This window comes from Bufo bufo, chromosome 7 (genome assembly GCF_905171765.1).
Source record: "Bufo bufo chromosome 7, aBufBuf1.1, whole genome shotgun sequence".
Lineage (NCBI taxonomy): Eukaryota > Metazoa > Chordata > Amphibia > Anura > Bufonidae > Bufo > Bufo bufo.
In genome coordinates this window covers 145,799,420-145,826,276 of record NC_053395.1, presented here as the reverse complement: position 1 = coordinate 145,826,276, position 26,857 = coordinate 145,799,420, and the positions used below count along the sequence as shown (strand labels likewise).

The window sequence follows — 26,857 nt, the reverse complement described above, 5'->3', positions numbered from 1 at the left end:
TGTTGCTGGTCAGGTATAAGGACAAGAGGGATGTCCTTATGCTGTCCACAATTCATGGTAACGGCATCACCCCTGTCCCTGTGCGAGGTACCGCGGCAACGGTCCTCAAGCCCGATTGTATCGTCGCCTACAATCGGTATATGGGAGGAGTTGATCTCTCGGATCAAGTCCTCAAGCCATATAACGCCATGCGCAAAACCCGGACATGGTACAAAAAAGTTGCGGTCTACTTGGTGCAGGTTGCCATGTACAACTCTTTTGTACTATCCCGAAGCGCTGGCAGCACAGGGACATTCCTGCAGTTCTATGAGGCAGTCCTCATGGCCCTGATCTTTTCGGACCGGGAAAGAGCAGGCCGGAGTACCTCGGGAACTGTAGGTGCCCGGATCGTCCCTGGCCAACACTTTCCAGGTGTGGTCCCCCATACTGGAAAGAAGGGACGAACCCAAAAAAGGTGCAGAGTGTGTCACAGGAGGGGGATACGGAAGGACACCACTACTCAATGTGACACGTGCCCCGATCATCCGGGCCTCTGCATTATTGGTTGCTTCAGGGAGTATCACACTTCCATGGAGTACTAAATTTATATCCCAATTTAGCACTGACATCGGAAAAAAAAACTGGTTCTCAGACTTGAGACACCCAAAAAAATGAAAATAATTTATTAAAAGTAGACATGTTAGGTATTGCCGCGTCGGTAATAATCTCCTCTATAAAAATACCCCATGACCTAACCCCCCAGATTAACACGGTCAAGAAAAAAAAAAAAAAAAGGTGCAAAAAAGGATTTTTTTTTGTCACCTTACATAACAAAAAGTTTAATAGCAAGCGATCATAAAGTCCTATAGCCCCCAAAATAGTGCCAATAAAACCGTCCGCTCGTCCCGCAAAAAATGAGCCCCCACATAAGATAATCAGATAAAAAAAAAAAAAAAAAATGACACCTAGACTTTAGAGATACAAAAATTTTTTTTTTGTATCAATAAGGATAATATAGTCAAAAACCTAAATAATTGTAAAAAAAAAGTAGACTTATTAGGTATCGCCGCGTCCGTAAGAATCTCCTCTATAAAAATATCCCATGACCTAACCCCCCAGATTAACACGGTTAAAAAAAAAAAAAAAAAACGGTGCCAAAAACGCAATTTTTGGCACTTTTCCATTTCAATCCGTTTTTTCCGGTAACAAAACGAGGGTTAACAACCAAACAAAAGTTAAAATTTATTACCCTGATACTGCAGTTTACAGAAATGCCACATTTGTGGTCGTAAACTGCTGTATCAGTAAAAGGGAGGCCGCAAAAGGAAAGGACCGACATGGTTTCTGGAAGGCCGATTTTGATGGCCTTTTTTATTGACACCATGTCCCTTTTGAAGACCCCCTGATGCCCCCCTAGAGTAAAAACTCCCTAAAAGTGACCCCATCTAAGAAACTACACCCCTCAAGGTATTCAAAACTGATTATACAAACTTTATTAACCCTTTAGGTGTTTCTCAACAGTTAATGGCAAATGGAGATGAAATTTCAGAATTTCAATTTTTGGTAACCTTGCCTCACAAAAATGTAATATAGAGCAACCAAAAATCATATGTACCCTAAAAATAGTCCCCCAAAAAATGCCACCTTATCCCCTAGTTTCCAAAATGGGGTCACTTTTAGGGAGTTTCTACTCCAGGGGGGCATCAGGGGGGTTGAAACAGGACACGGTGTAAATAAACCGGTCCATAAAAATCAGCCCTCCAAAAACCAAACGGCGCACCTTTCACTCTACGCCCCGCTGTGTGGCCGTACAGTAGTTTACGGCCACATATTGGGTGTTTCTGTAAACGGCAGAGTCAGGGAAATAAAGATACAGTCTTGTTTGGCTGTTAACCCTTGCTTTGTTAGTGGAAAAAATGGGTTAAAATGGAAATTTAGACAAAAAAATGAAATTCTCAAATTTCATCCCCATTTGCCAATAACTCTTGTGCAACACCTAAAGGGTTAACGACGTATGTAAAATCAGTTTTGAATACCTTGAGGGGTGTAGTTTCTTAGATGGGGTCACTTTTAGGGAGTTTCTACTCTAGGGGTGCATCAGGGGGCTTCAAATGGGACATGGTGTAAATAAACCAGTCCATAAAAATCAGCCCTCCAAAAACCAAACGGCGCACCTTTCACTCTACGCCCCGCTGTGTGGCCGTACAGTAGTTTACGGCCACATATTGGGTGTTTCTGTAAACGGCAGAGTCAGGGCAATAAAGATACAGTCTTGTTTGGCTGTTAACCCTTGCTTTGTTAGTGGAAAAAATGGGTTAAAATGGAAATTTAGACAAAAAAATGAAATTCACAAATTTCATCCCCATTTGCCAATAACTCTTGTGCAACACCTAAAGGGTTAACGACGTATGTAAAATCAGTTTTGAATACCTTGAGGGGTGTAGTTTCTTAGATGGGGTCACTTTTAGGGAGTTTCTACTCTAGGGGTGCATCAGGGGGCTTCAAATGGGACATGGTGTAAATAAACCAGTCCATAAAAATCAGCCCTCCAAAAACCAAACGGCGCACCTTTCACTCTAGGCCCCGCTGTGTGGCCGTACAGTAGTTTACGGCCACATATTGGGTGTTTCTGTAAACGGCAGAGTCAGGGCAATAAAGATACAGTCTTGTTTGGCTGTTAACCCTTGCTTTGTTAGTGGAAAAAATGGGTTAAAATGGAAAATTAGACAAAAAAATGAAATTCACAAATTTCATCCCCATTTGCCAATAACTCTTGTGCAACACCTAAAGGGTTAACGACGTATGTAAAATCAGTTTTGAATACCTTGAGGGGTGTACTTTCTTAGATGGGGTCATTTTTGGGTGGTTTCTATTATGTAAGCCTCGCAAAGTGACTTCTGACCTGAACTGGTCCCTAAAAATTTAGTTTTTGTAAATTTCTGAAAAATTTCAAGATTTGCTTCTAAACTTCTAAGCCTTATAACATCCCCAAAAAATAAAATATCATTCCCAAAACAATTCACACATGAAGTAGACATATGGGGAATGTAAAGTCATCACAATTTTTGGGGGTATTACTATGTATTACAGAAGTAGAGAAACTGAAACTTTGAAATTTGCTAAATTTTTCCAAATTTTTGTTAAATTAGGTATTTTTTGGTGCAAAAAAAAATAATTTTTTGACTTCATTTTACCAGTGTCATGAAGTACAATATGTGACGAAAAAACAATCTCAGAACGGCCTGGATAAGTCAAAGCGTTTTAAAGTTATCAGCACTTAAAGGGACTCTGGTCAGATTTGCAAAAAATGGCCTGGTCCTAAGGTGTAAAAAGGCTGTGTCCTTAAGGGGTTAAGTGCAGGCAGTAGTTAAAGGAACACCCGTATTATTCGCCCCATAAGACGCACTCTCCCCCCCCCCCCCCCCAAAAATGGGGGATAAATGCCCCTGCGTCTTATGGGGCGAATGCTGACATTTTTACATCGCTGGTTGCGATGTATGCGAGAGCGGGGAGGCCCCGCCGCTCCACTGCTGCACTATACAAATATAAAATGTCTCATTCAATTAAAAGTGATTACACATGCCCCCCCCCACTCCTAATATTACCGTACATCCTAACCGCTTCTGTAGAATGCCGGCAGTCCGGGCGGCAGCGTAACTCCCTGATGTCACCTGCCTGCGCCGCCTACTTTATGAATGAAGCAGGTGGCGCAGGCAAGGTGCATCTTTATAGGGTGAAAAATACAGTAAATGAGGAATGAATAATAAAAGGGAAGGTAACTTGCCCCCAATGTCAATCTCCCAGGATTTTCTCCTTATTATGAGCCTTGTAGAATCTTGCAAAAAACTTTTTTTCTTTTCCTTCTAATCTTTTTTGACTTTGAGAGCCAGCCGAGGGAGAGTTGGCTACATTTAGGTGTGGGGCTTGATGTGTCTGGTCTCCTATAGCAGATAAAGCAATGGAGGTACAGCTCTCACTACAGCCAGTTTAAGCAAGTTTTATGGTATGTGAGAAGAAAGTGATTTGGGGTGATCCAGTTATGTTTGTTTCTTCCTGCAGAGAATGGAAATCACTCTCCCTTTCCCAAGTATGCTACATCTCCAAAACCGAACAACAGCTACATGTTCAAGCGAGAACCACCGGAAGGCTGTGAAAGGGTTAAAGTATTTGAGGAAAACGTGTAAGTGTAATCAACAGTGTAATTAAATGTGTTCACTTGTATATTGTCTTCTTAGATGTTAGGATGTAGTGGACTTTATTTTAAAGGGAACCTGTCATGTTAAGGCTACATGCACATATTGGGCCAGATTTATTTATGTATCTGCACTAAAAATCAGTCTAAAAAGTGGCGTGAGTTGGCTCATCAATTTTTTTTTTTTTATATTTTTTTTTTACTTTTTTCTGACATGAAGGGGGTAGGGGAAAGTGGGCAGAGCTTCACTGGAAGGGGGGGGGGTTCTTATTGCCATATTGCACAATTCTGGTGTAAAAATCTGTCTCAAAGTCAACCAACCGTTAGTTGGTATAGAGTCCAAGAAAAGTGTCCATCCCTGCACCAGATTTACCATCCAGCCTGAGCCCCTGTGATAAATCTGGGGCAGGTCTAGACTTGTTGTCTAAGCTTACACCATCTTTAGGATTAGTAAATTTGGGCCAGTGTGTATTACGTGTATCATAATACAGAGGCATTAAAGTCGAATACTTTTTGAAAATGTCATGTACACATTGTGGAATAATAATTTGACATGTGGTGCAGATTTTAAAAGGGTTTTCTGAGATTTTGAAACTGATGACCTATCCTCGTTGTGGAGGGGGGTCCAACTCCTTTGAGTGCTGAGGCCTTCTCGCAGCTTACTAACCACCGCGACATACATTGTATAGCGGCTCTGTTTGGTATCGCGCCCAGCCCCATTCACTTCTATGGTGCTGAGCGCAATCCCAAGCACAGCTGCTATACAATGCACGTCGCGCTGCTTGGTAAGCACAGAGCAGGCTGCAGTGCTCACAGGAGTGACGGTCCCTTCAGCAGCTGATCGGCGATTGTGCACAGGAATATACCACTACAAAGTGCAGTGTGGCCTTGTTGTGTCTGATCTGCAGGCATCATGTTAGAGAGCAGGAGATGCTGAGCAGGTTGGTTTGTGAGAAAGGATTCAGTAAAACTTGTATTTCTTTTATTTAGTTCTCTACTCATTCTATCCTCACCACCGACACCAAAAGAATGCACTCTACATATATAAATGTAAAAATGAAGATACTTTATTATGATGCAGAATTAAAACACGAATATAAGGTATTGACACACACCACAGATGAGGCACCAAATACGTGGTCATAAATGACACATTAATGACAGCAAGATATATAGTCAAGTAAAGCAGGACCTACATCAAAATTGATATACAAAACTGTACAAACAAGTACAGTATGGTGCCTCAAAACAACCCCAACACGTTTCACGTTGTGCTTCCTCAGGGAGTAGACTCTACAGTGGGCCCTATGTTTATGGGTCTTTCTATCCTTGGGAACCCAGTGGGCAGTCCTACCAGTGACTGACATTCTTCCCTATACCACTATGCATACAGGGAAAGCGGTCAGTCACGGAGTAGGCCCACCAATCAATGTCCAAAAAATAGAAAGAGCAAGGCTTTAAATGAAGGAAATACAAGTTATATGGATTATTTTCCCCAAAAACTATTTATCAATCTGCTCAGCTCCTCCTGCTCTAGAACATGCTGCCTGCGGATAGAACTATGTGCACAATGCAACAGGTTCCCTTTTAAATAACTAATTCACACATATAGCCAAATGCTGTGTTGGGCATGCTATACTTAAACAGGGGAGAAAATGAATTACAACATGTTAGCTTATAGAGGGAGTAGGGTGGTCTCCATGATTGGGACCCTGCTCATTTAGCAGGGGCCATCAGAGCGCAGCACGTTGCTCTACAGTAGTGCTGATGGTCACTGATTTTAATTGATTTCCTGAAATGATTGAATTTACATTTACTAAAAATCATTTTCATTCTTGGGCACACAAACAGTAACTGCTGTTCAAAGGGATTGTCTCATGAAGACGACCCTGTGCCATTAGCCATCATAGAGGAGGAGGTCTATAGGAGTGGCTCCCATTCTTGCAGACTTGAGCTGTCCTGGTATTACTTTTCTACAAGGAAAATGACTGACAGGTCAAGGCTTCTCTCAGCAAAATCAGCAGTATGCCAGTGGTGCCGGAGGCTGCATGTTGAAAGGGGTTGTCTCGAATTAGACAGCCCTTTTAATGAACAAGATGACCTGTAATCGCCCATTTGGTATATGCATTTTAATCACATAAAGCTTTGAAGTTCAACTGCTATTCACATAACACAGCCATTTCTCAAGACTTTCCTATAAATGTGCACATTCATGTCATCCAAACATGCATGTTTATTACCATGGGTAAGAGGCTGCCAGACACCTGGTGGCGGCTTATCTCCACATGGAATAGATACTTGCATGTTTAAAGCCCAAAAAAATTATACTTGGTCATATGTCATTTTTCCACTATGTACGCAGTCGAATCTCATTATTCTGACCACCAGTAACCGCTGTGTCTAGCACGGACAGCAGCTAGACGGGCTGGTAGGTTGTCACAGGTAGCTGGCGTCCTGCTGACTGCAGGGCATCCCACAGCTGCTGGAGAGGACGTGTAGGAGATTCCATAGACTCAACACAACGATTGAGGTGGTGCCACAAATGCTCAACTGAGTTGAAGTCTGGGGAATTATGGGGCCAGGGTAATATTTGGAAGTCTTGGTCATACTCTTCCAACCAATGTCAGACATTTCTAGTTGTGTGACGTCTCATTGTCTTTCTGGAAGATGCCATCGACCTTGGGGAAGACAATCAGCATGTATAGGTGTATGTGATCTATAAGGATGGGTTCATACCCAAATCGGTTGACAGTGCCTTCAACATGGATGAGTGGGCTCAGAGAATGCCACAAAAACATTCTCCAGACCATAACGCTGCCACCACCAGCTTGTGTACTTCCAGCAATGGTTGCAGGGTGTTCTCTGATGTTTCTCGTCTGACATGTCAATGTCCATCCATTCGATAAAGTAGAAAATGTTACTCATCAGAGAAGGCATGTCTTTGCCAGTCAGTGGCTATCCAATTCCAATACTGCTGCGAAAATTGAAGTAAAGTGGTCATAATAACGTGACTGGACTGTGTATGAGTGGCTTTAGGCTTTGTTTGAAGTGATCAGCTGAGTGTTTGAGTTCTGGAAAGCAGTTGTTCATTAAGGACCTGTCCAGAGTAATATAGGAAACGCATGCGCAGACCGGTACAAATGTTAAAAAGATAAAAATCAAAACGGATCCATTTGTCCGTATGACAAACGGACCAACTGATCCGTTCTTGCAATGCATTTGTAAGACAGATCCTGATCAGTCTTAAAATGCTATCAGTTGGCATACGTTTTTCCGGATCTGCCTGCCGGATTCCTCTGCCGCAAGTGTGAAAGTAGCCTTAGAAGAATAAAAGGAGCCATGTATGTTCACTCTTCCAGCTTATGTGCTGTATGTATTGTATTCAGATTCAGTTTAACATCTGCAAATATTTCCTGCAGGCCAAAGCCGTTACATGAAATCCCTCCTTTCTACTGCCCTGACAAGAACAAAGTGAACTTTATCCCAAAGAGTGGATCTGCCTTCTGCCTCGTCAGCATCCTCAAGCCTCTTCTGCCAAATCAGGAAATTGCTTTCAAAGCTTCCAGCCACAGCTTGACTGTTCCTTCTGGTATCCCAGCCTCACTAGTTCAGAATTTTAGCATGACCTCCATATCATCAAACCTAGAACAAGAACGTAATTCTCGTGGTACTAATACTCTTGCCTCTCCGATGTCTCTGCTGCACCCTACTGGCCAGATTGATGAAGAGGAGGACTAAGAGCCTGTATCAGTGCTCGATCTGCACTTACCTGATATTTAGACTCTCTAGATGCAGTATTGTCATAAGCTCGCTATATTATTATTCTGCTGTAACATGGACAGCATGCCTTACCATTGTTGGTATTAGTATCGGTAATCGATCTGCTCTTTGATACTAGAAAGGGCTTTCAGTTTGAGCTCAGAAACTTCTGTATTTAAGGAACTGCTGCAGCAATTGCAAATGGGAAACTAGTTAGCAACACTATGCTTTGTGTTCCTAAGATATGGCCACTTTGCTGTTATTACTCAGCTATTGGCCATTTAAAGCGTCAATAAACCTTCAGCAAACTTTGCATTAATCAGTAGTACATTGTGTGGCCCTTTTTGGCCATTATATGACTTGTATCTGACATTTTAGCAGTTTTCCCCTGTCCTTGCTGAATATCTGGTTTGCAGCTCTCTCATACATGGTTAGAGGAGACTAACTGCCATCCACAACAGACACAGAAAGTAGAGGAGAATCTCCTTCCTAACCTCCTCTTACTTAGTAGCAGCCTGAGGATAATGGAGTACAGAGAAGTACTGACCTGTATGCTTTTGAATTAAGCACTTGTGAGCTATAACCTTCCTATGTAGCTGTGCTGGTCTCCTCAGCTACTGCTCACTCCTTTCCCCTCTCCATAGACTTGCGTGTAATGCGGCCCTCTTTCTTGGATGGGAAAAAATGCATTTTTCAAAGTGAAAAGCAATTAGCTGGGGGAGTGGGGTCTGGTAAACAGCTGATAACAAAGACTAGACATTTTTCACTGATAGAACGCATTCTAAAGTTTCTTATGGTCGTTTGTACTATTGATTTATGCAAAGTTGTATGAAAAGTTGGTGACCATTTAACCATTGTGATACTGACAACATGGGTAAAGGGATAAGCAGCCTTCAACTATCCAGTTATTGCAAATAGGAATGATTGGTACATTGTGTGCCACTCATCCCATCTGGTAGGGGAGACGAAACGTATCATTGTGAATACATAAAGGTGCTGTCATACCAAATTCTTTTCAAATCTCATGCATGGGTATACAATTCTGAATGTTTTAAGAAAGTGGGGAAACGTGTTTTCAGTGGCTGTTGTTTTTCCTATTGTTTCAGCTGTTTTCCAGCTGTGGGGACCAAACATGGTATATACTCAAGTTCTAGTGGGATGAATGTCCCTTGTTAGGAATGGTACCATGTAAATAAAGGACAAAGATGTTGAGCTCTAGTTGATTAGTATTTGTGATATATGGCATTGTATGTGGCTGCTGCATTATCAGTGTACCATGGTTGGAAATGTCTATTCATACACTTATTTTTTTTAACCATACATAGACGCTTTTTGTTTTGATATAGTGTTTACTGTAAAAGTTTACAGGTTCTTTTATATACCAGTTAGGCTCTGGTTTTATTAGAGGGACTTCAGCCAAGTCTACATTATGTAATCCTGGAATTTCCTCTTACAGAACTGCCTGAGAATATCTCGCTATACTGACTTCTTCTGAGCACTACAGAAATAGAGCTGTGGGTCTATGAAACACAATGCACAAATGACTTACTAACCCCAACCCCATAACAGAGGCTTGTTTGATCTGGGATACATGTGGCATCTACTGATAAGACTAGCCGTGTTTATCTGAGCGGGACAAAGCTGTAATACCCCGCTCAGCCACTACTAAGTAGATGATGATGCCACAGCCCCTTCACACAGCTGATTGCAGGGTTGCTAAACGTTGGCCCCCCACTGATCAGATATTGATGGCCTATCCTTAGGATAGGCCATCAATGTTGTGAACCTATAAAACTTTCTTAGTCTTGGTTTCTTTTCAGCACTGCTATATTAGCACAGACTAAAAGAAGTCTTGGGGCTCGTTCACACGAACCTATTTTGCGTTCCGTATACGGGCCGTTTTCTGCGTTCCGTATACGGAACCATTCATTTCAATGGGTCCGCAAAGGATGCCGACAGCACTCTGTGTGCTGTCCGCATCCGTTGCTCCGTGGCCCCGCAAAAATTGAGTCCTGTCCTATTCTTGTCCATTTTGCGGACAAGAATTGGCATTTCTATAATAGGCCCCCTGTTCCGTTCCGCAAATTGCGGAAGGCACACGGGCGCCATCAGTGTTTTGCGGACCGCAAAAAACGGCAGGGTCGTGTGAATGAGCCCTTAGCCGAATACACACCTCCAGACTGATCAGTGCACCAGGCCGCTGCTCTGTCCCTACCTTTTGCCGGTTACTAATAATTTGCCTTAAAGATTCCCATACACTTTCAATGGCTGTCAGCCAGTTCAGCCAAGCATGTATGTGTTTCATTGGGGAGAGAGGCATTGCAGACATCTTTGGCTGCTTTTCTTTCGAGATCAAAAGCAGATCTTTAACATAATTGGGAGTCCGGAGCTCGCCATATACATTAGATTGTGAAACAGTGGGGCCGGCCCAACAATACTCTGTATGGGGAAGGACGTTAAGCAAATTTTACAGGCACAATTGCACTTCTTGAAATTCCCATAAAACAATATGAATATCTATATTGTGCGTGCATCATCTGTGAGCATACCTATAACAGATTTCATGTTAATTTTCTTATACTTGGTCTCAGGCTCATCAGGATATTGCCTGGAAAAGGTGCATTACTAGGCATTGTGGCCGAGGTGCAGTAGGGCTTATACTACAGGAGGAGACGTGTTCATTATTATTTCATTAGGCTCATTCTTTGGTGTAGAGTGAACTGACGTTCAGTGTTTTGTCCTTTTGGGTGACATGGAGGGCTTCTGTCTTATCAGTAGATTTTAAGGACCGTGATATGTATGCCAGTACATATAATGAGCAGACTGGCCAGTCTTTTCACCCCATTTGTATTCTGTAGGTGCGGTTACATTACCTGGTGGAGCTTCAGCAGAGAGCTGCACTATCGAATGTGGAAATCTGGAAAAAACAACAACTTGTCTCTGTATATTTACTACATTGTCTTTGCCCTTTTCTTCAGGGATAGGGCACGTAGTGGTACTAAAATTGAGCACCTCTGTGCCGTTTTGTTTTCCACCCAAGACACTGAACACTGTTCTAAAGATCTTCAGAGGCCAAAATGCTGTACACAGTCTTAGAATCCTGTAGGAGGCCAAAGCTTGGACATGTGAGAATCTGAAATCTGCTGCCATGGTTTGCAATCCCAAAGATTGTTGTGAAAACTTTACTCCTGTGCCTAATTTGCAGGATGAAGATCGGCCTGCTCCTCAGATCTACATCATGCTAATGCTGTTTACAGAAATATGGCAATGACTTTTGGCTAGGGCTTCCCCTGGATAGGAGGAAGCATCTAGAAACGTGTATGCATTATTATAGCTGTCCTTGTGATTCTGTCTTAGGCTATGCCCTCTTACGTTTATTTTATAGCAATAACTCTGGTTTCAAGAGTGAAGGAACTGCACCAGCCTTTAAAGCATCAGTAAAAAGAAAAAAAAGTTTTTACACTGTATCCCAAGCACGGAATAAGCAGTTTGTGTTTGTCACTATGTGTCATACATGGTGAAATGTAAATTTCAGACTTCTTCTGTTAATAAAACTCTACTTGAAAGCGTACATGTGTCTTTAATATAATAGTTTTAAAGGGTATACCTCCAACTAGGAACATTTTATTTAAGGTCCAAAACTCATTTCTGATTATTTTCATGATATACAGTAGCTTTAGGGTGGAGGGTATGCAAATAAACTTTTAAAAAGCTCTGCCTCTAATGCCACCAGATGTAAGGCAGCTATCCTATAAGTCAATGTTCAAGCTTTTGAAAGGCCTTGAGACATGACTTGGATAAATAAGCCAGCACCTCTGCAGACAGCTGTTTCTGGGTGATTTCCCCTCATCAGTGCAGAGCAGAGAGGACTTGCTTAACTGGGTGAGAGGCCTAGGTCAGGATTTGGGGATCACGGTGCGCCTGGCTGCATGCGACAAAGCTTACACCCACCTGCAGCAGCCAGTGGCCGTGTGATTTTATATATATATATATTTTTTTTTTACCTCAAAATTGTGCAACCATTTGTTGCAGGCGGGTGTGTGGCTTGGCTGCATGCAGCCAGTCGCACCGTGGGGTTTTACGAGGGTCAATTCTCTTCTCACAGAACAAAATAGTAAATGTCCAGCTCCTATTAAGTGGAACTTAAGGCATACAGAGTTAGGCCCCATTCACACCACAGTATTTTTGTTCCGCATCCGATCTGCAGTTTTTGCGGATCGCACACACCCATTCATTTCTATGGGTCTGCAAAAAAAGTCCATAATTCCATTCCGTAGTCCTGCAAAAAAGAGAGAACATGTCCTATTCTTGTCTGTTTTGTGGACCACAAAATACATACAGTATCTTGAATGCACCCTAACATAGCTCAATGAGAGCTGTATAAATCCAAATGTGGGTGCCCCCACCCCCTTCCCCAAAAGAAAAAAAATAAAGTTCTAATTTCTCTCTGGCTATAAAGAGGATATGGAGCTATAGACCACTTATGTAGATGCTGTAAAGAGAAACGCCAGTATCGCTTTGTGGACTCGTCACCGCTGCAGCTAATCATTTGCTGCAGTAGCAGACGTGTCACCCCCGTCCACTTCCAAAGTTGAAAAGCTGAATCTGAGCACAACAAACCAAAGGAGCTGGACAATACCTATAAGGACAGGTTCATGTCGCGTTTCATTCTTTCTGGAGAACAGAAAACAACAAAAAATCCTGTATTTTTAAGCATCCGTTATGCACATTTTGCATCTGTTTTAGACATTTCCATCTGAGAACCGTTATTTTAGATAGAACAAAATTCTGTCCGTTTTTTCCCCCCATCTAAAATAACAAATCTCAGATAGAAATGGCTAAAATAGTTGCAGAATCTGCATAATGCATGCAAATTCAGGATCCGTTTTTTTTTGTTCTATTCTGACGAATCAAAACGGAAAATGAAGGTGTTGTTCACTCCGGGGGGCCTTTCGTGCATATCCAAAGCATGTCCAAACCTGTGCTTACCTGATACCCGCCATTAGGTTATGGCTTTAGTTTCCTTCAGAGCCACTGCAGCTCTCTGCTCTCCATGTCTGATTTGATGCGGGTCACGTGGCCACTGCAGTGGCGACGTGTCTCCTGTGCATCATATTACTGGGTCATGGAACTAAGGTTGTTTCGATACCAACATTTTTATTTGGTTTCCATGCCATAAAGTATTGCGATACTCGATACCACGCAAAAAAAACACCCAAAAAAGCCTTCCGCATTTTCTGGAACGTCCGGCCCATAATGGAAGTCTGATCCTATTTTTTTGGGGGGGGGACAAGGTAACTAAAATGGCAAATCGTGCATAGGACATTTAAAATATATATTTTAAGGCCCCTTTCAAACGGGCGAGATTTCTGCGCTGGTGCAATGCGTGAGGTGAACGCCTTGCACCCGCACTGAATCTGGACCCATTCATTTCTATGGGGCTGTGCACATGAGCAGTGATTTTCACGCATCACTTGTGCGTTGTGTGAAAATCGCAGCATACTCCTCTTTGTGTGTTTTTCACGTAACGCAGGCCCTATAGAAATGAATGGTGTTGCGTGAAAATCGCAAGCGCGATTTTCACGCACAGTTGCTAAGGGAAAATAATAGCATTCTGAATACAGAATGCATAGTAAAATAGGGCTGGAGGGGTTAAAAAAAAAAATAATAATAATAATTTAACTCTCCTTAGTCCACTTGTTCGCGCAGCCGGCATCTCTTCTGTCTTCTTCTTTGAGGAATAGGATCTTTGACGTCACTACACATCACATGGTCCGTCACATGATCTTTTACCATGGTGATGGATCATGTGATGAGCCTAGTGATGTCATCAAAGGTCCTATTTTACTATGCATTCTGTATTCAGAATGCTATTATTTTCCCTTATAACAATGTTATAAGGGAAAATAATACAATCTACACAACCTTGAACCCAAACCTGAACACTTGCCTGAATTTTTTTTCCATAGGAATGTATTCGTGCCGGATCCGGCATTCAAAATACCAGAATGCCGGACCCGTTCTTCCGGTCTGCGCATGCGCAGACTGAAAAAAAAGGTGACAAAAATAAATGCCAGATCAGTTTTTCCAGACGGATCTGGAATTTCAATGCATTTATCAGACGGATCAGGATCCTGATCAGTCTTACAAATGCCATCAGTTGGCATACGTTTTGACGGATCCGGCAGGCAGTTCCGGCGAAGGAACTGCTCGCCGGATCACTCTGCCGCAAGTGTGAAAGTACCCTTACCTTTCAGTAATGGACTCATACTGGCAGCTTTATGTTTGTACGATTCTGTTACAGAAAGGTCACACGAGACACATTATCAATCATAATGCTGTGCTCTTCTGCAGTCCAGATCACAATAGGAACACTCTTGTGTTCCGCATGTCGCACGACAAAAAGGGTACAACTATATTGCGACATTGTGTCGTGCAGCATTTTTTGTAATAATAGTCAATTCACATGACCGTATGTATTTTGCAGACAAAACACGGATCTGCAAAAATGTCAGATGACATCTGTTACTTTTTTTTTTTTTTTGCAGACCCATTGTAACAATACCTATTCTTGTCCACAAAATGCATGCTCTATTTTTTTGGCGGAAGGGACATATGGATGCGGTGTGTGCTGTCTGCATTTTTTGCGGCCCCATTGAGATGAATGGATCCACATCCAATCCGCAAAAAATGCAGATCTGATGCAGACCAAAATTACAGTTGTGTAAATGGGGTCTTAAGGTGTACCTTTTAGTTCTTGGTTACTACTGTTAGTTCTGTGTTGCTATAACATGAGCAACAGACGGAAAATGAAACTACACAATTATAGCTGCTGTCACTTGAGAGGGCAGACAAGTTGCCCATACCAACCAATCAAATTGCAACTTTCATTTTCCAGAAGGGCTCTTAAAGGGGTATTCCCATCACAGACAATGGGTGCATATCGCTAGGATATGCCCCTATTCTCTGATAGGTGCGGGCCCCACCTCTGAGACCCGCACCTACGCCGAAAAAAGTGGTGGCTGGAGGACCCTGGGTTTCGGTCACTGACAATCACTCTCCTCGTACAAGTGAATGGAAGCGCACCGCGTTTGCGCAGCCACCGCTCCCATTCATTTCTATGGGGCCAACGGAAATAGGTGAGCCAGCTCTTGGCTATTTTGCAGTGGCTCCATAGAAATAAATGTAGGACTGCTGCGCTTGCGCAGTGTGCCCTCTGCCACTTTCCCCACTCTGTTCTGTTTCTAGAGCATCTTTTCATATATCTATACGTTGCGCCGTTCCTCAGTTTCCACTAGACATTTATTAATGACTCGCCAGCTGAGAACTAGTACATGGGGAATGCAACTAGTTACTAAAAACACACATGTCCGGAGAGGAGACAGGTTCTCTTTAAGGGTGAATTCCCTCCTGCAGATTTCTTGCAGAAATTTCTGTGACTGAAAATCCATTCCCTACATGTGAAAGGGTTTTTCTTTTTTCTCCAGCATGCACATGGATTTTGGTAAGCACCATTCAGGTAAATGGGACAGTCGCAGAATTTTGCATATATTCAGCATTCCTTGTGTGATGTTACCTTTATAATCAAGACTGCAATCTCATTCCTATGGTCAACTGTTCCAGTTTCCTTTGCGACAGTTTTGATAAATGTCCTCTTGTTCTGTGCCATTAGGTAGGCGCAAGAATTACAAATAAACCATCACAATCCAAAATATTCACTGCAACTCAGTGACTTCCTGACTTTGTATTTTATTTTTAGCTTCCTATGATTTAACTGCAATGTAGTCATATAAACATTCTGTTACCAAATATACCTGTAAGTGATTCTACGATTGTGAGTAACAAATACTGAAAATAAGGATGCTCTGGAAAAGCATTCCTGTGAAGCTTTAAAGGAGCTTTTTGAGATTTTGATACTGATGACCTATCCTCAGGTCATCAGTATCTGATCGGTGGGAGTCTGACACCCAGGACCTCTGCCGATCAGCTGTTTTTAGAAGGCACCGGCACTCCTGTGTGCGCCGTGGCCTTCTCCGCGCTCACCAAGCACAGTGCCGTACAATATATAGGGGCTGTGCTTGATATCGCACATTCATTACAGTGGGGCTGAGTGCGATACTAAGCACAGCTGCCATACAATGTACGGCACTGTGCCTGATCGTCAGGTGTCCCGGGTGTTGGAGCCCCACCGTTCAGATAGTGATGACCTATCCTGAGGATAGCGTTCAAAGAAACTGTAACGGCCGCATCTCCAGATATAATTTATTGGACGTGCTTCAACGAATGTGTACAAAAATTGCAACGTTTCGGCTACATGGTAGCCTTTATCAAGCAATGCATGAGAAAGGCTACCATGTAGTCGAAACTTTGCAATTTTTGTACACATTCGTTGAAGCACCTCTAATAAATTATATCTGGAGATGCGGCCGTTACAGTTTCTTTGAACGCTAATTTGTGGACTGCTGAGGATCTGCGGTCGGGGTTTGGCTGGTGCATTCTGGTAAGGCCTCCTGCACACGTCCGTTTTTTTTTTTCCGTTTACGGGCCATTTTTTGCGTTCCGTATATGGAACCATTCATTTCAATAGTTCCGCAAAAAAAAGGAATGTACTCAGTGTGCATTCCGTTTCCGTATTTACGTTCCGTTGAAAGATAGAACATGTCCTATTATTGCCCGCAAATCACTTCCGTGGCTCTATTCAAGTCAATGGGTCCGCAAAAAAAACGGACACATACGGAATGTACTCCATATGTCTTCTGTATACGTTCCGTTTGCGGAACCATCTATTGAAAATGTTATGCCCAGCCCAATTTTTTCTTTGTATTTACTGTATACGCCATACGGAAAAACGGAACGGAAACACAACTGAAACAAAAAGAAAAAAGACTGAACAATGGATTCGTAAAAAACAGACTGCAAAACACTGAAAAAGCCATACGGTCGTGTGCAGGAGGCCTAAGGTTGAGAAGGCACGTGGGTGCTGCTGTACATTATCTTTCACTATCCTGAGGATAGGTCGTCAGTATCAAAATCGATGGGGCCGCAAAAGATGCGGAGAGCACACCGTGTGCTTTCTGCATCCGTGGTTCCGTTCTGCGGAAAGAGCATGTCCTATTCTTGTCTGCAATCATGGACAAGAATAGGAATTTTCTATTATAGTTGGGGCCATGTGCGGTCCGCACGCGGCTGGTATGTGTGTTTTGTAGATCCGCAAAACAGTACGGCCGTCTGAATGAGGCCTTATTCTGCTGAAAAACGGCTCCCAAGTATCCAAGCTGGGCAGGCTTTGTTGTTCCAAAAGCCCAAGCCCACCTCTCCTCTCCCCAGAGCTGCTCTTTCACCGCCTGCGAGGTACATTCCCTTTGTGGGATATTGCCTCAGGGATATGTTCTGTGCAGGCGCTGCGGCCTACGCTTGTAAATATTGCTGGAAGCAGAGTGGCTTATTCCTTGGCAGCTAGCTGTGGTGACGTGACATCAGGGGAGAAGAAGCCTTGGGGGGTTAGGAGCGGCGGACTTGGGCACTTGGGAGACGGTTTTCAGCAGATAAGGGTACCCACACATGCTGCTGATTTTGATGCAGAATTTTCCGTAACTGAAAATCAGTGCCATTCACCTGAATGGGGTTTCAGAGATCTGTGTGCTTGCTGTCCCGTTCAATGAATGGAACTGATTTTCAGTCATGAAAAATTCGGCGACGTGTGAAGACATCCTAAAAGTGCTTTTCCTGGACATTGCAAAAAATACGCGAATTACACACAGGCATGTTTGGAATGCTTTCACAAACTTCTGAGGGGCAATGCTGTTCGTTATATCAGCGAAAATGATGTGACGGACTCCCTTTGATTGCAAATCTGCAGCGATACTTGAGAAAAGTGAAGTAAAATAAAAGCTCCTTGGAAGATGGGATCAAACTACAATACTGATAACTGGGGAGGGACAGGAACTTCATTAAAAGCACTTTAAGTAGTTTGCTCATCTCCTGCTGAGTTCAAAAAGTATTCTTAGATTGATGTTCAAGGCGCCACAACAACGATCCTTTCACATCACGCTTCATCTCGGCTCTTGTCACGCACTGAAAAGTTCATTGTCTGAGTGGCCGGTGGCACCAAGGCTTGCAAGTGGGTCAAGATCTGCAAACATGTTCAACCATGCCGACATGTCCGAATTTCCTGTATTTGGGACTGTAAGAAACACAAAATAAATTAACTGTAGCTAGTAGGAAATGGACAAACAATTGCTAGTTTCCCCACTGCTTGCATTGTCTAGAACTAACTTTGTCTGAAGACATGGACAAAACATTTAACTGGAGACAGCAGAAATGACAAGGTCTTGCATCTATCCCCTGCCATTGTTATCAGGTCATCTATATTTGCTTTACTAACCATTCACATGTTTCCACCCTTACCTCAACAGCTCACCACTAACATACAAAATCACGGGCGGACGGGCCACAGACCCTACAGCAGGTATCAGCAATCTCCGGCACTCCAGCTGTTCTGAAACTACAACTCCCAGAATCCTCCTTTCACTTTGCTGGGAGGTAAAATACAGCTGAGTAAGCGTGCATGCTGGGAGTTGTAGTTTCACAGTAGCTGCAGTGCCGAAGGTTGCTGATCCCTGTCCTACAGGGTATATTTCCCAATGGGCCGATGCCTGAGCCCTCCTCGCGGCCACCAGCTGGGTACATAATGACCTGGCAGTCTCAGCATTAATTAATGGAGGAGCATCAGGTACGTATGCACCTGGTTGGCATCCACAGGTGCCCTCCTGAATTCAACTGTATCACTGTCCTCAGGAGAGTGATACAGTTTAATACTGCAATGCAGATGGCTGCTGCACTGTGGTATTTGGTTCTGTTGGGACAGTATTATGTGCTGCACTGTGGTATTTGGTTCTGCTGGGGCAGTATTTTGTGCTGCATTGTGGTATTTGGTTCTGCTATGGCAGTATTTTGTCCTGCACTGTGGTATTTGGTTCTGCTGTGGCAGTATTCTGTGCCGCACTGTGGTATTTGGTTCTGCTGGGGCAGTATTTTATGCTGCACTGTGGTATTTGGTTCTGCTGGGGCAGTATTTTGTCCTGCATTGTGGTATTTGGTTCTGTTGTGGCAGTATTCTGTGCTGCACTGTGGTATTTGGTTCTGCTGGGGCAGTATTTTGTGCTGCACTGTGGTATTTGGTTCTGCTGTGGCAGTATTTTGTGCTGCACTGTGGTATTTGGTTCTGCTGTGGCGGTATTTTGTCCTGCATTGTGGTATTTGGTTCTGTTGTGGCAGTATTCTGTGCTGCACTGTGGTATTTGGTTCTGCTGGGGCAGTATTTTGTGCTGCACTGTGGTATTTGGTTCTGCTGTGGCGGTATTTTGTGCTGCACTATGGTTTTGCTGGCCCGCCTACTTGTATTGCCCCGCCTTCTGTCAATCTGGATCTCCCTACAACATAGGGCTACTTTAAGTTCCCATTCCTCCCCTGTACAAAATGGCTGATGTACACAAAATAAAGTTTATTTCCAGCCTTGTTCGTATCCAGTGATCCTCTCACATTTGCCTTCCATTAGACTACTAGCTTATGTTTTAAATTTCATGAACTGGGGTATATTACAGCCCTAACGCCTCAGTCATACAGAGCTATATACAGACTAAAAGTAAGGTGATGGGGTAGATATGCTGCAGATTTTCCAACGTGGAATTATGGGTGGAAAATATGCAGCATATTACAGTGGAGGCATCATAGAAGAGGTCATCACTGATTAATCTTATTACAGTAGTGGTAAAATTTGGATGGGATTTTAAATCCACAACATATCAATTTATGCTGCAGATTTTCCCCATGGTTTCACCCTTAGGCCTCATGCACACGACCGTTTTTTTTTTCCGTTTACGGGCCGTTTTTTGCGTTCCGTATACGGTCTTATACGGAACCATTCATTTCAATGGGTCCGCAAAAAAAAACGGAATGTACTCTGTATGCATTCCGTTTCCGTATGTCCGTTCCGTTGAAGGATAGAACATGTACTATTATTGCCCGCAAATCCTGATCCGTGGCTCCATTCAAGTCAATGGGTCCGGAAAAAAAAAACGGAACACATACAGAAATGCATCCGTATGTCTTCCGTATCTGTTCCGTTTTTGCGGAACCATCTATTAAAAATTTTATGCCCAGCCCAATTTTTTTTAATGTAATTACTGTATACGCCATACGGAAAAACGGAACAGAAACAAAAAACGGAACAACAAATCCTTAAAAATGGACCGCAAAACACTGAAAAAGCCATACGGTCGTGTGCAATAAGCCTTAGGGTGAATTCCACGGCAAATACACGTGCAGATATGTTGCGGTTTTTGCAATGGAAAATCTTCCCATTGTGGCTGTACCCTAAGGTGCCCTCTGCATGCCTGACGCATTACCTTTAGGGGGCAGTATCTCTGTAAAATGGTGCTGTACATAAGTACTGTAAAACGGCAAGTGGAGTGCTGTAGGGACTCCGTGTGCCACTGTACAGGCTCTATACGCACGGCTCTGCCAAACGCGTGAGACCTTTCATCTCCCAAAGTGTCTACACCTCCTACTGAGTTTCCAGCCTTCGGTGGAAGGTATACTTGATAATTTGTAGCATTCTGGTATTAGAAACTTGAACTTACTTTGGGTTGGAGGGTCTGGAGTTTTCTGTAGAGAACCGCCAGACTTGCTGCCATTTGAAGACAAACCTGGGAATGTCCAGTCTAAGATTAAAAAAGAAAATCAAAATCAGTTTAAAGTAGAAAATGCTGTAGGTAATTAAAGGTGTATTCCGGTTGGTTAAAGGATAGGGGATAACTATTAGATAGTGGGGGTCCTACCGCTGGTACACCCACTGATCATGAGGACAGGGCCCCGTACCCCCTGAAATGAGTGGAGCAGTTGGTCGGACATGACAATTTCAGAGATAGCTGGGCGTTGTAGTTGGCTGTCTCCAGAACTCCCGTAGAAACGAATGGAGCTGCCATGTCCATGTGCGACTGGCTGCTCTGTTCTTTTTAGGGGGCAGCAGGGAGTACGGGACCCCTGTTCTGATGATCAGTGGGGGTCCCAGCAGTAAGTGCACTGATTTATGTCACATGGATCCCTTACAGTTTTGGACATCTGGTAGGGATTAAGTGTCAATGTGGGAGGCGTTTAGCATATTGCACACAGAGCAGTGGGGGAGGTCTGCTACCCGGCCAGCTACCCGTCTGATATGAGATTTATAATAAAAGGAGGGAATAAAAGATTTCCTGGGATATCTTTTTTTTTTTTCAGATTCCTCAGTTTTGATTGAAATTTGATATATTGAAAACAAATGCCACTGTGCAACATGTTCACTTACTGCTGAGTCCCCCCACAGACTGAAGTCCCATATCAAGCAGCTGTGAAGGAAGAAATCCAGACAAACTCTCTGTCTGTTTTGTCCAAGTGTTCGATTGGCCACACTCAAAAATATCTTGTTCTTCTTGTGAAAACGCTGGAGACATGGTGGGCTGCAAACTTAGAAATGAGAACTCCTGATCAAAATCCTCCCCTTCAAAATTGTCCAACAATAGCTGCCGAGGTTCTGAAAAGAAAACAGACCATGCAAAAATTCATGAAGAAGGAGATAATAGAAGACAGATTGGATACACCTTTGTCTTCTGCATTCTACATGTGGGTGGTGACGCCGCCATCTTTGTTATGCACTTCTCCCATCTGTCCACGACTAATACCTATCCTCAGTTGTGTATTCCTAAACCCAACCGCTTACCCTTGTGTAGCTAGACCATGTACCCAAGGGACTCGTCTGAATAGGGGCGCAGATAGGGGCAGGAGTAAACACCCTCAAAACACTTTATATTGCATTTGCAGCAATTGGCTTTCTTTATCCTATAATAGGGATTCAAATACAGGTGAAAATCGAAAAATTTGAATATCGTGCAAAGTTCATTTATTTCTGTAAGGCCTCATGCACACGGCCGTGTTCCGCGGCCGAGAGCGGTCCGTGGTAACCCGGCCGGGATTCCTTCTGACAGCAGGAGCGCACGGCGTCATTGGTTGCTATGACGCCGTGCGCTTCATGCCAACGCTGCTGTACAGTGATACACTGGTATGATCTATACGAGTGTATCACTGTACAGCAGCGGCGGCATGAAGCGCACGGCGTCATAGCAACCAATGACGCCGTGCGCTCCTGCTGTCAGAAGGAATCCCGGCAGAGTTACCACGGACCGCTCTCGGCCGTGAGCATGAGGCCTAATGCAACTTAAAAGGTGGAACTAACATATGAGATAGAGTCATTACATGCAAAGCGAGATATTTCAAGCCTTTATTTGGTATAATTTGGATGATTACGGTTTACAGCTTATGAAACCCCAAAATCTCAATTTTGAGGTACCCTTTGCTCAGGGGGTATGGATTAATTCGCTGACTAGAGTGTGACACTTTGAGCCTAGAATATTGAACCTTTTCACAAAATTCTAATTTTAAGCAGCATTAATGCAATTCCTTTTAAGTTGCATTACTGAAATAAATGAACTTTGCACGATATTCTCATTTTTCACGTTTCACCTGTATATGCATACAAATGGCTTAAAATGATTACTGACTTTACAATATTTGCTATTCATGTATAGTTATTCTTATTTTATACTCATTCATTGCTTTGTTATCCCAGTTAACATACATTAGAAGGATTACATTACATGGACATGCGCACGACAAACGAGTGTGCGCGTTTCTTCTGGTCACGCACATCCCCACACTCTTGTTTGTCGTACGCATGTCCATTCCAGCAATGACATCAGCGGGAGGACACGAAGCTCCCAAGCGCAGGCGCACTAGAGAATTCTTAGTGCGCTTGCGCGAGAACGGAACGAGATGTCTCAACGCAGCAGGATGATGTGGGCACGGGGGAAGCAGCAAACATGGTGCAGGAGGCAGGATTAGGGCGCGGCAACAGTGACCTCAAGGAAGCGAAGCCGCTGCCCCCTTGACTTGAAACTGAAAAGTATAAAAATTTAAATCTCCAAAACCATGAGAAAGGATGCATCAGGGACTACATGATTCTAGCCTTAAAGGGGTATTCCGGTTACCATAAATATAACTTATGTTTTAGACTAATTCATCATCAATAATTACCTAATATAATGTAAATTTCACATATTTACCGTTGAGTAGTTATAAAAGTAGTTTTCTTTCTCTGCTACCCACTGTTTCCTCATAAATTACCATGACATCGACCTGTAGTTCTCAGCCCTTGTGTGGTCGAGCATGCCCAGTGTGTAGCTATCAATTCTATAGCTAAATGTCTTGTAAAAAAAAAAAAAGGGGCGTGTTAGTGTGCTGCTGATTACTGAGTAGAGGGGGCGTGACTGGGCTGTATATCAGGCAGCCAATCAGCAAACATCAACACTCACAGCTGGAAAGCTAGGGATTGTGGGGATTGTAGTTTTGTGAGGGAAGATCAGGCGCCATGATACTCTGTTATATGTATAGGTATGGGTTCTGCTTGGGTCAGATTGCAGCCTTAATGCAGTTTTTCAAAAATGAAGTTAATTTACCAGAATACCCCTTTAAGGTAATTATAATAACTAAAAATGACATAATGCCATGACAGGTTCCCTTTAATCTGCAGTGCCACCAAAGGGAAAATTAACCAGTACATCGTTTCCATGCACATGAATGGGTACTCTGTGTAATGCAGGACAGGTCCTCCAGACACCCTCTTTCTAACCGCTCTACATTGTGGCCGCAAGATGAGGATCCGAAACAGAAGATCCCCTTGATGAACTCAGAACTCTCTAATATAATATGTAAAATTGGGATTTTAAACTAGCCAACCCCTTTCAATAATTAGACACTTCCCCCTGTTGTTAGGACACACAGCCTTCCAAGGCCTAAACTTACTAATCGGCAAAAAAACTAAATTGCATAAGCTTTTTTTAATCTGCATGAATTGAGCTGAACAGTTTATCTGTCTCAATGAAATGGAGAACATTGCCTATTCTCCATATACACATTTGCTCAGACTGAGAAGCAAATAAATTCACAAATAATCTGTCCTCAGCATCTTGAGTTAACAGAAATGGGAAAACACAGCCGCAAATACCTAATGATCACATCAAAGTTTCACGGGAGATGTAATAAATTATTTTTCTCATAGTAACATGGAATCACTTTGATATAATTACCATTTTTCTCTCCGTTCCCTCTCACTGCATGACTGCAGCTTTCAGACCTGGAGTAGCCAGAATTTTTTTAGATAAGGTGCTCAGTTCAAAACATTCCCTTAAGGCCTCCTGCACACGAACGTTGTGTGCACCCGTGGCCGTTGTGCCGTTTTCCGCTTTTTTTCACGGACCCATTGACTTTCAATGGGTCCGTGGAAAAATCGGAAAATGCACCGTTTTGCAGCCGCATCCGTGATCCGTGTTTCCTGGCCGTGAAAAAAATATGACCTGTCCTATTTTTTTCACGGCCAACGGTTCACGGACCCATTCAAGTCAATGGGTCCGTGAAAGAACACGGATGCACACAAGATTGGCATCCGTGTCCGTGATCCGTGGCCGTAGGTTAGTTTTTATACAGACGGATCCGAAGATCCGTCTGTATAAAAGCTTTTTCAAAGCTGAGTTTTCGTGAAAACTCAGAACCGACAGTATATTCTAACACAGAAGCGTTCCCATGGTGATGGGGACGCTTCTAGTTAGAATACACTACAAACTGTGTACAAGACTGCCCCCTGCTGCCTGGCAGCACCCGATCTCTTACTGGGGGCCGTGATCAGCACAATTAACCCCTTCAGGTGCGGCACCTGAAGGGGTTAATTGTGCTGATCACGGCCCCCAGTAAGAGATCAGGGCTGCCAGGCAGCAGGGGGCAGACCCTTCCCCCCCCCCTCCCCAGTTTAAATATCATTGGTGGCCAGTGCGGCCCCCCCCCTCCCTCTATTGTAATTATTCGTTGGTGGCACAGTGTGCGCCCCCCCCTCCCTTCCTCTATTGTAATAATTCGTTGGTGGCACAGTGTGCGCCCCCCCCCCCCTCCCTCTATTGTAATAATTCGTTGGTGGCACAGTGTGCGCCCCCCATCGGCCCCCCCCCCCCCTCCCTCTATAGCATTAACAACATTGGTGGCCAGTGTGCGGCCTCCCATCTCCCCCCCCCCCCCCCCATCATTGGTGGCAGCGGAGTTCCGATCGGAGTCCCAGTTTAATCGCTGGGGCTCCGATCTGTAACCATGGCAACCAGGACGCTGGTTGCCATGGTTACTTAGCAATAGTACAATAGTAGAAGATTCATACTTACCGGGCCGGCTGCTGCGATGTTCGTGTCCGGCCGGGAGCTCCACCTACTGGTAAGTGTCATTGCTAAATGAACTGTCACTTACCAGTAGGAGGAGCTCCCGGCCGGAAGCAGAAATCGCAGCTCCCAGGTAAGTATGAATCACTACTGCTAGTAACCCGCTGCCACCAATGATGGGGGGGGGGGGGGGCTAGATGGGAGGCCGCACACTGGCCACCAATGTTGTTAATGCTATAGAGGGAGGGGGGCCAATGGGGGGCGCACACTGTGCCACCAACGATTACAATAGAGGGAGGAAGGGGGGGGGGGGGGGGGCGCACACTGTGCCACCAACGAATTATTACAATAGAGGGAGGAAGGGGGGGGGGCGCACACTGTGCCACCAAGGAATTATTACAATAGAGGGAGGAAGGGGGGGGGGGGGGCGCACACTGTGCCACCAAGGAATTATTACAATAGAGGGAGGAAGGGGAAGGGGGGGCGGGGGGGCGCACACTGTGCCACCAAGGAATTATTACAATAGAGGGAGGAAGGGGGGGGGGGGGGCCGCACACTGTGCCACCAAGGAATTATTACAATAGAGGGAGGAAGGGGGGGGGGGGGCTGCACTGGCCACCAATGATATTCAAAGGGGGGGGGGGGGGGGGGGGGGTCTGCCCCCTGCTGCCTGGCAGCCCTGATCTCTTACAGGGGGAGATGATAGCACAATTAACCCCTTCAGGTGCGGCACCTGAAGGGTTAATTGTGCTGATCACAGCCCCCTGTAAGAGATCGGATGCTGCTAGGCAGCAGGGGGCAGTCATGTACACAGTTTGTAGTATATTCTAACTAGAAGCGTCCCCATCACCATGGGAACGCCTCTGTGTTAGAATATACTGTCGGAAATGAGGTTTCACGATCTAACTCATATCCGACAGTATATTCTAACATAGAGGCGTTCCCATGGTGATGGGGACGCTTCAAGTTAAAATATACCATCGGATTGGAGAAAACTCCGATCCGATGGTATAAAAGGGACTCCAGACTTTACATTGAAAGTCAATAGGGACGGATCCGTTTGAAATGGCACCATATTGTGTCAACGTCAAACGGATCCGTCCCCATTGACTTGCATTGTAATTCAGGACGGATCCGTTTGGCTCCGCACGGCCAGGCGGACACCAAAACGACTTTTTTTTCATGTCCGTGGATCCTCCAAAAATCAAGGAAGACCCACGGACGAAAAAACGGTCACGGATCACGGAAAAACGGGACCCGTTTTTGCGGACCGCAAAAAAATACGTTCGTGTGCAGGAGGCCTAACTCTAGTTTATTTACTTCAATCTTCATTCCACATAAATTATCATCTATGCGATTCTTTACCCATTTGTAGATAAATTTACTACCCACCATTAACCATTAAGGTGTACCATAAGCGAAAAATATAAATAAATTCTCTCCTTTAAGGCTGGTTTCACACGGGCGTTGCGGGAAAAGGTGCGGGTGCGTTGCGGGAACATGCACGATTTTTCCGCGCGAAAAATCGCGCATGTTTGGTATCCAAACCTGAACTTCTTTACAGAAGTTCGGGCTTGGGATCGGTGTTCTGTAGATTGTATTATTTTCCCTTATAACATGGTTATAAGGGAAAATAATA

At 44.0% G+C, this 26,857-nt stretch overlaps 2 protein-coding genes across 4 annotated transcripts in view; one reads left to right on the top strand and one right to left on the bottom strand.

Annotated features, from left to right (window-relative positions):
- The window catches only part of FAM117B (family with sequence similarity 117 member B), a 62,835-nt gene extending 52,958 nt beyond the window's left edge, over window positions 1-9,877 (top strand). For both annotated transcript variants that reach the window (XM_040439385.1, XM_040439386.1), the window contains 2 exons: window positions 4,039-4,159; window positions 7,591-9,877. In XM_040439385.1, the coding sequence (XP_040295319.1) occupies window positions 4,039-4,159; window positions 7,591-7,909 (440 nt within the window). In that variant the 3' untranslated portion in view covers window positions 7,910-9,877. The remainder of the gene's footprint in view (window positions 1-4,038; window positions 4,160-7,590) is intronic.
- A 7,182-nt stretch (window positions 9,878-17,059) lies between these two features.
- ICA1L (islet cell autoantigen 1 like) overlaps window positions 17,060-26,857 on the bottom strand; it is a 93,558-nt gene continuing 83,760 nt past the window's right edge. For both annotated transcript variants that reach the window (XM_040441257.1, XM_040441258.1), the window contains 3 exons: window positions 21,276-21,500; window positions 20,572-20,652; window positions 17,060-18,113 (listed from right to left, as the gene is read on the bottom strand). In XM_040441257.1, the coding sequence (XP_040297191.1) occupies window positions 17,998-18,113; window positions 20,572-20,652; window positions 21,276-21,500 (422 nt within the window). In that variant the 3' untranslated portion in view covers window positions 17,060-17,997. The remainder of the gene's footprint in view (window positions 18,114-20,571; window positions 20,653-21,275; window positions 21,501-26,857) is intronic.